Source organism: Vicia villosa, unplaced genomic scaffold, assembly GCF_029867415.1.
Source record: "Vicia villosa cultivar HV-30 ecotype Madison, WI unplaced genomic scaffold, Vvil1.0 ctg.001462F_1_1, whole genome shotgun sequence".
Taxonomy (NCBI): domain Eukaryota; kingdom Viridiplantae; phylum Streptophyta; class Magnoliopsida; order Fabales; family Fabaceae; genus Vicia; species Vicia villosa.
This window is the reverse complement of record NW_026705624.1, coordinates 381,326-389,975: the sequence shown is the minus strand read 5'-3', so window position 1 is coordinate 389,975 and position 8,650 is coordinate 381,326. Positions and strand designations below refer to the sequence as shown.

General features: G+C 29.4%; 1 protein-coding gene across 1 annotated transcript; it reads right to left on the bottom strand.

Annotated features, from left to right (window-relative positions):
- Positions 1-5,402: 5,402 nt before the first annotated feature.
- Positions 5,403-7,160, bottom strand: LOC131635275 (GDSL esterase/lipase At1g28610-like). The gene is made up of 3 exons (XM_058905889.1): positions 7,107-7,160; positions 6,401-6,674; positions 5,403-5,680 (listed from the first exon to the last, which is right to left on the bottom strand). The coding sequence occupies exons 1-3, from the start codon at positions 7,158-7,160 to the stop codon at positions 5,403-5,405; spliced, it is 606 nt and encodes a 201-aa protein (XP_058761872.1).
- Between the last annotated feature and the right edge of the window lie 1,490 nt (positions 7,161-8,650).

Sequence of the window (8,650 nt, the reverse complement as noted above, 5' to 3'; positions counted from 1 at the left end):
TACATTCTTGGCTCATCAAATTTGTTTCTGACTATATACTTCAAAACATAAATTTTATGAAAATTAAATAGATGTGTGGAATGATCTTAAAAGAAAGATTTTGCAAAATTTATTGTGTTCATGTTTTTACAGTTATATTCTAATTTAATACCCCTCAAATAGGTATTATTTATGGAATCACTTTCGTCCATAAATAATGTCTATTATTTATTTGCACAAGAAGAAATCAATACTACTACAACACATGTTTTTAATGAATTCTATATCCTAGAAAATGTTTATGATGAAAAGAGGAGTTAAAGTCGAGGCAGAGGTTTCAACAATGAAGGTAACAGCAAGAATACTTCAAGATATTACACTCATTGTAATAGGTATGGCCACACCATTGAGTTTTGTTATTAGAAACATGGTTATCCTTAAGTAAACAAACTTTCATAATCTAAGCATCTAGTAGTACTATACAAGATTCTCAAAATTCAAATACCAAGCCTGAAACAAATCATTAAGATCCAATTATTTTTGTTCTAAATATGAAGAAATATGACCAGGTTGTATGCTTGCCTTAACAAACAGCTTTGGTACCTTCAGCTAATCATAAATGGCTCAAGCTCCAATCGACTCACAACATATACTCCTCATCATTATAGATAGGGGTGGACAAAAGAAAGCCATCCGAGTATAACCGACCAGTCCAAATTAAAATAAATAATTTGGGTCGAATAAAATCAGGTCACGGGTTAAATGGGTGATTCATTTGGTTTATAGTGGTCTATTTCGGTTCAATTCGATTAAAATATTGGATCCCTCGGTGACCGAATCCGACCGATCTCATTTATTACTTTTTATTATTTATTAACATTACTAGGGTTTCAGAAGATAACCCAATTTTCTCACTTCATTTTTCTTTGTTCTTCCAACTAGTGCCCCCCCTCTCTCCTCTCATATGTTCTTCATCTTCAACCTTTTAACCTTATCTCTAGATCTTAGAAAAACCACCACCTTCGATGTTTTCATCACCACCACCTTCAATGTTTTCATTACCTTACTCACATATCAGTTGTGAAACCAAACCATAACGCCAAATCCAGAAAAAGATCATAACAACTTATTATTAGAGAATCCTTTAAAAAAAACTACACTTTATATTTGTTTGTAGTTCCCGATTTGTTTGGATTACACACTCATTCGGAAATAATTCTCATTTTCATCTTTCTTTCATAAGTATTTTATTTTTTCTGGTGCTTGACTAACTTAAAGCTATCAGATGTGGTACTCTGATGAAGTTAATCTTACAAAAGGTAAGTTGTTGTTGATTTTTCTCTATAAGTAATCTAGATATATGGTTAGCATTTGAGTTTTTGGGAACTTTTAAGATTAAGTCAATTTGTTTTGATCTTACTCGTGCTTTAATTTTTAGGTTCAACAAAGTGATGTAATGAAGGTGATTCTTTTTTTAAGGTAATAGTTCTTATGATTTTGACATCAGCCTGTGATTCTTATCATTGATAATATTTTGATCATTCTGATTTTTTCTAATTTGTTTAATCTTGTTGCAGCTTGAAAGATCTAAAGCTTCCTAAAATTATGGATCTTGAAAAGGGAACTCCCTAAACAACAAAGATCTTGGTAAACACCTAAGGCCAAGGAGTATTCTAATTACCTAGTTATTGAAGATTTTTCCTATTTTTCTATCTAATTTATGTTAGGTTCAACAAAGTAATGTAATGATGGTGATTCTTCTTTTAAGGCTATAGTTCTTATGATTTTGACATCAGCTTGTGATTCTTATCATTGATAAGGTTTTGATTATTCTGATTATTTTCTAATTTGTTTAATCTTGTTGCAGCTTGAAAGATCTAAAGCTTCATAAAATTATGGATCTTGAAAAGGGAACTCCCTAAACAACAAAGATCTTGGTAAACACTTAAGGCCAAGGAGTATTCTATTTACCTAGTTGTTGAAGATTTTTCCTATTTGTCAATCTAATTTTAGTTAGGTTCAACAAAGTGATGTAATGAAGGTGATTCTTCTTTTAAGGTAATAGTTCTTAAGATTTTGACATTAGCCTGTGATTCTTATCTTTGATAACGTTTTGCCTATTCTGATTTTTTTTTCTAATTGTTTAATCTTGTTGCAGCTTGAAAGATCTAAAGTTTCCTGGAATTATAGATCTTGAAAAGGGGACTCTCTAAACAACAAAGATCTTGGTAAACACTTAAGGCCAAGGAGTATTCTAATTACCTAGTTGTTGAAGATTTTTCCTATTTTTCTATCTAATTTTTGTTAGGTTCAACAAAGTGATGTAATGAAGGTGATTCTTCTTTTAAGGTAATCGTTCTTATGATTTTGACATCAGCCAGTGATTCTTATCATTGATAAGGTTTTGATCATTCTGATTTTTTCTAATTCGTTTAATCTTGTTGCAGCTTGAAAGATCTAAAGCTTCCTAAAATTATGGATCTTTAAAAGGGAACTCCCTAAACAACAAAGACCGTGGTAAACACTTAAGGCCAAGGAGTATTTTATTTACCTAGTTTTTGAAGATTTTTCCTATTTTTCTATCAAGTTTTTGTTAGGTTCAACAAAGTGATGTAATGAAGGTGATTCTTCTTTTAAGGTAATAGTTTTTGTGATTTTGACATCAGCCTTTGATTCTTATCATTGATAAGGTTTTGGTCATTCTGATTTTTTCTAACTTGTTTAATCTTGTTGCAGCTTGAAAGATCTAAAGCTTCATAAAATTATGGATCTTGAAAAGGGAACTCCCTAAACAACAAAGATATTGGTAAACACTTAAGGCCAAGGAGTATTCTATTTACCTAGTTGTTGGAGATTTTTCCTATTTTTCTATCTAATTTTAGTTAGGTTCAACAAAGTGATGTAATGAAGGTGATTCTTCTTTTAAGGTAATAGTTCTTAAGATTTTGACATCAGCCTGTGATTCTTATCTTTAATAAGGTTTTGATTATTCTGATTTTTTTTCTAATTGTTTAATCTTGTTGCAGCTTGAAAGATCTAAAGCTTCCTAAAATTATAGATCTTGAAAAGGGAACTCTCTAAACAACAAAGATCTTGGTAAACACTTAAGGCCAAGGAGTATTCTAATTACCTTGTTGAAGATTTTTCCTATTTTTCTATCTAATTCTAGTTAGGTTCAACAAAGTGATGTAATGAAGGTGATTCTTCTTTTAAGGTACTAGTTCTTAAGATTTTGACATCAGCCTGTGATTCTTATCTTTGATAAGGTTTTGCTTATTCTGATTTTTTTTCTAATTGTTTAATCTTCTTGCAGCTTGAAAGATCTAAAGTTTCCTGAAATTATAGATCTTGAAAAGGGGACTCTCTAAACAACAAAAATCTTCGTAAACACTTAAGGCTAATGAGTATTCTAATTACCTAGTTGTTGAAGAATTTTCCTTTTTTTCTATCTAATTTTAGTTAGATTCAACAAAGTGATGTAATGAAGGTGATTCTTCTTTTAAGGTAATAGTTCTTAAGAATTTGTCATCAGCCCCTGATTCTTATCTTTGATAAGGTTTTGATTATTCTGATTTTTTTTCTAATTGTTTAATCTTGTTGCAACTTGAAAGATATAAAGTTTCCTGAAATTATAGATCTTAAAAAAGGGTCTCTCTAAACAATAGGGTCTAACATTATTCCACTGTAAGTGTTTTTGTTTCATTATTTAATATGATGTTTATTATCATGTTCATATGATGTATCAATGGTTCCTTATGCTTGTTAGTTCTTATGGTCTTTCTAATACCTTTCCTGCCATTTCAATTGCAGAAAAATATAATAACTTTAAGCATGTCCTCACATTGAACTGAAGAAATCCACTGAAACATTTTCTATGAAGAAATCAATAAAAATGTGTTTTTTCCTGATATTATGAAAATTTATTGAACTTTCATTTTATTGAGTCAAATCAAATATTATCATTTATTCAATACTAAATAATTTTTTTGAATGTTATTGAGTATTAATTAGTTTTAATGTTTGAACATTGATGAGTATTATTACTCTGTTTAAATGTTTGACAAGTACTACATGAATATGAAGGTATCTCAAGGATGATATGGTGGAAGTATGGACATATCACATTTTATGTCACAGAAGGATTGATATTCAATTTAAATTGTAATAATAATATATTTGAAACACTTTATATTTTGTTTTTACTATGTTTTTTAATTTTTAATTAAAATAATTTTTGTTAAGGTAATTTTATTTTTTATGTAAAAATAAAATATAATAATATAATTTTTTTAATATGGTAGTTAAGTGAAGATAATTAATTACAAATTTTAAAATGGAAAAAATGAATTTAGTTGGGCTAGAAATATTAATTGGCCAACAATTGAGTTAAGTTAAACTTAAAAAACTAGAATTTATTGACTTCATTTTGGGTTTAAAAATCAAATTGACCCAATAAAATTAACCGAAAAAAAATCGATGTTGCTAACCGAACTGTTTTAAACCGAACCCAAAAAAAACGAAGGGTTAAACGGTCGAAAGTTGGGCCTGACCATCTCACACGTGGATTGGTTCGGTTCAATGGCTTGGCCCCGAATCCAAACCGAAGTGTTGTCCACCCCTAATTATAGACTTATCATGCTAAATAAAAAATTTAACGGTTACATTTTGATATATGGAATCCAAACCTACTTGATGATTATAGTATATTTTATTTGGATAATTTTATTATTTTGTTATGGTTCTTTATGTATTAAAATTTTAAAAAATTACTTAAATTTAAATATCTTTTGAAGTTTTTTCATAAAAATAGTTTTTAAAATATGTTTATTTTAAAAATTATGTATTATTTTATTATGTTAAAATATTTAATGATAAATATTCAAATTACTAAAATTCAAAATTACTCTTTTAACTTATAAATAAATAAGTTTAAATAATTTTTTACCATTTTTGAAAAATTTGCAAAAAAATTAATTTTAAAAAAATGTATATTTTTAAATTTATAAGACTGCTGCACCATATACCAGAAAAGCAAAACTTGAATATATGCAAGTTCATATTGTTAAAGTCTTTCACAATTAAACAATGAAGTAGAGGTGAATGCTTTGTTTTCATTAGGAAGGTAATTTGAAATCTAAATATAATAGAAGTGCTCAATAAAATAAGAGATTCAGAAAAGAAAAAAAATAGCTAATGTTTCCCAATAACTAAGAGTGTGTTTAAGGAAGAGTGTCTCCATGCTCTTGAGCAACTTTTCAATCCGCCACCGTAAAAACGACCACGAGAAAACGGTTTTGACAAATAACAATATTGATATTGTTACTATTATTATTTTTATTAAAGAATAAATTAAGACTAATTAAAATTGCGACGACCGCAATCAATATCGCGACATACGTACCAGCAACCAAATTTGTAAAAGCCTATATGCGACCGTGACGCGGCAGCGACCGTTTTTTAAACCTTTGCTCTTCATTGGGTTTCTTGGAGGACAAGATACTAAATTTGGGGATAGTATAGGATCCATTAATGATACCATCAGCCATCAATCTATATGCAGCCTCCGTCAAATGAAGACCATCCCACGAAATATATTTAGAAGGATCATCACATGCATTCACACTTGGCATGCCACAAGTTTGATTCACACTTAAATTATATCGACCTCCCTTCCCACAACAGGTTTTGAGACCTATAAAACCTGCATTAATATCAAGTTAAAATTTTGTGAAATTAAGTCCTAGACTGAATCCTTCCCCATAACAATCATCATTTATATAATTGTAAATAGTATTAAACAACATTAGTTAATAACTATAAAAATATAAAAGAAAATGTGTGTTCTAATAAATATTATTAAAGTATAACTTCAAACTAGAAAAATTTATGATGAGTATATGAGACTAAGATGTTAATCTGTGTTATTATATTAACAATTTTTTATAAACTAGAAAAAATTATCATATTAAAAAAAGAAGTTAACAATAAAAATTAAATGATTAAAAAAGGAGAAAAAAATAATAAATTAAACAAGTGGTATATTTATAACTTTAAAAATAATAAATTAAAGAAGTGGTATATTTATAAATTAAAGAAGTTAAAATATTTGTTTTGGTCCTATATATCCTTAAGTCCATATTGGTCCTTTAATTATTTTTCGTGTCATCTTAGTCCCTTAACTTCTAAAACATTTCATTTTAGTCATTTTTATCTAATTAGAGACGGATTTGACGAACGATTTCAAAGTTTTTTTCATCGCTAATTAGATAAAAATGATTAAAATAAAACATTTTGAAAGTTAAGAGATCAAGGTGACATAAAAAGAAATTAAAAAATCAATCTGAACTCAAAAATATAATTAAGAGACCAAAATAAATATTTTATCTAAAATTTACTTTAGAAGAAGAGAGGATTTGCTTACCAAATTTTGATTGATTTTGATATAATGATAATGCTGCTTTGTAATAATCAGCATATATGAGTTTAGCATGAGGATGAATTTTGCCAAGGTTGAATATCTCATATTGGAGCTTCTGGTTATAAGACTCACAAAATTCGTTTAACCATTTCAAGCAACCAAATGAGTCATATTGGTTCATATCTTTGGTTTCATAAATGGATAAATAGACTGAATTGCATCCCTTTGGAAACATCCCAGGGATTAAGAGTGTGCTTGCCCCTAGATCAATCAACTCCTGTAAAAACATAAAATATAAATTTTGTATGTAGAAAAATGATTTAGTATTCTACATTCATCCAAGCAATGGTCCAAATGGTGTAACTATCACACAAACTCTCAATAGAAACAATTATGTAACTTGGAGTAGGTTCATGTGCAGAGCTCTAGGATCCAAGATCAAGTAACCAATCATTGATGGATCCATGCAAATATCATATTTTGAAGATCTTAATTGAGCAGCATGGGAGAGATGTAATTATTTGGTACATTCTTACCTCATAAGTTTTGTTTTTGGCTCTATAGCTCAAACAATAATTTTCATGAAAATTCAATAGACATGTGAAATGATCTTAAAGAAAGATTTTCCAACGTTGATTGTGTTCATGTATCAACACTTAAATTCTAATTTAATACTCTCAAATAAGGATAAAAAATTTATCTTGAGTACTTCATTGAAATGAATACTATTTGGATGAGATAAATGCTTACCGACCAACTCCATCGTGTACTTGCTCTTTGTTGGAACAAGTTTGAATCTACAACTATCTTTGAGTTTTGATGACAACAAAGCATGATATGTATAGAAAACAACTTTGTACTCTAACTAAATTGTTAAGTGCGCAGGTCAACGAAAACAGATTTTGACTCTAAAGAAGTCAAGTATAGACGCATCAGGCTCTGTACAAAGAATATTGGAAGTCTGACCTAAGCAAAATTTGAAGATAGAAGACTATGAACTACAGACGCATTTTGAACCAAAGGAAGAAACAAAGGCACGTTTAAATGAAGTCAAGCATATGGATTATCAAGTCTATACCTCTGCAAGAATCTATTCAGATTGTCTCTGAGAAAGAATTTGGTATTTCAAGCTTGTTAAACCCCTTTGAAGCCTCAAGACTCTGAACTCTTTAGACTTTGAAGTCTCAGTCTCTCCAAGTTTTAAAGACATGCTCTGAACTCTGATTAAGCTTCAAATCTCCTTTTATATGAAGCCAATGATTAGACGAATGACTGAAAGAATATTTCTGAAAATAGTACAACTTTAAAAGTGGCAAAATCAAATGTTCCCTAAAAGGACAAATATGTTTTCAAGGTTTCAAACTCTAGTATGTGGTTTCAAACTCTAGTATCTGGAAGAGGGTGAGCCTCAGAAGAAAGGAAATTCAGTGGCTTTGAAGTCCAAAGGAAAGTCTGAAAAGACTAGAGCTCTTCAAGCTGAAGAAGAAGTAGAATCTAAAGAAGATTATGACAGAGAGGACGAGGTGTCTCTACTGTCCAGAAGAGTTAACCAAATCTAGAAGCAAAGACAAAATAAGTTCTAAGCAGAAGAAATCTGGAGCTGACAAATAAGTTATTTGTTATAAATGCAAAAAGTCTGGCCATTACAAGAATTAGTGTCCTAAACTCGCCAAAGAAGGTTTTGATGACAATGTGGGACGAATCTGACTCTTCAAAAGATGACTCTGAAGAAGAGAAAGCAAATATGGTTCTGATGGCAAGTACAGAAGCATGTAAATCTAAATCAGAATCAGATTTAGACATTGAAGAGGTATTCTCTCATTTAACTCGCTCTGAAATTGAATCATCTTTAATTGAAATTATTGGAAAGAGTCAAAGACTTCAAAAAAGATACAAGAATATAAAAACAAATTCATGTAGCCGACTCTGAAGTCCATAGTGAGAAACTGAAAGAAATATATGATCTGAAATAAAAGGTTTTCATTCTTGAAAAAGAAAACTCTGCCTTAAAAAGAAAGAGTATAGAACTTAAAAAAGAAATTCTTTCAGAAGTTCCTATAAACTTTGAACCTGTCATTTCCAAATATGACTTGTCTTTTCAAAAATTTCTTGCACGAAACATAGATAGAAGCATGATGGATTCCATAATCTACGGAGTAAATAGAAATTGGAGTAAAGGTATTTGTTATATTACACCAAGAAACAAAATGCTTGATCCTAAACCAAACAAAATTTTGATAAAAGCAAAATCTA

Bases quoted from the DNA above. Each gene is read 5' to 3' on its own strand.
- LOC131635275 (XM_058905889.1), bottom strand. From the start codon at position 7,160: ATGGAGTTGGTCGGTAAGCATTTATCTCATCCAAATAGTATTCATTTC. The intron at 6,675-7,106 runs GTACTCAAGATA...ATGTTTTTACAG, and splicing joins ATAGTATTCATTTCAATGAA to GAGTTGATTGATCTAGGGGC. The intron at 5,681-6,400 runs GTAAGCAAATCC...ATATTAATGCAG, and splicing joins TCAAAATCAATCAAAATTTG to GTTTTATAGGTCTCAAAACC.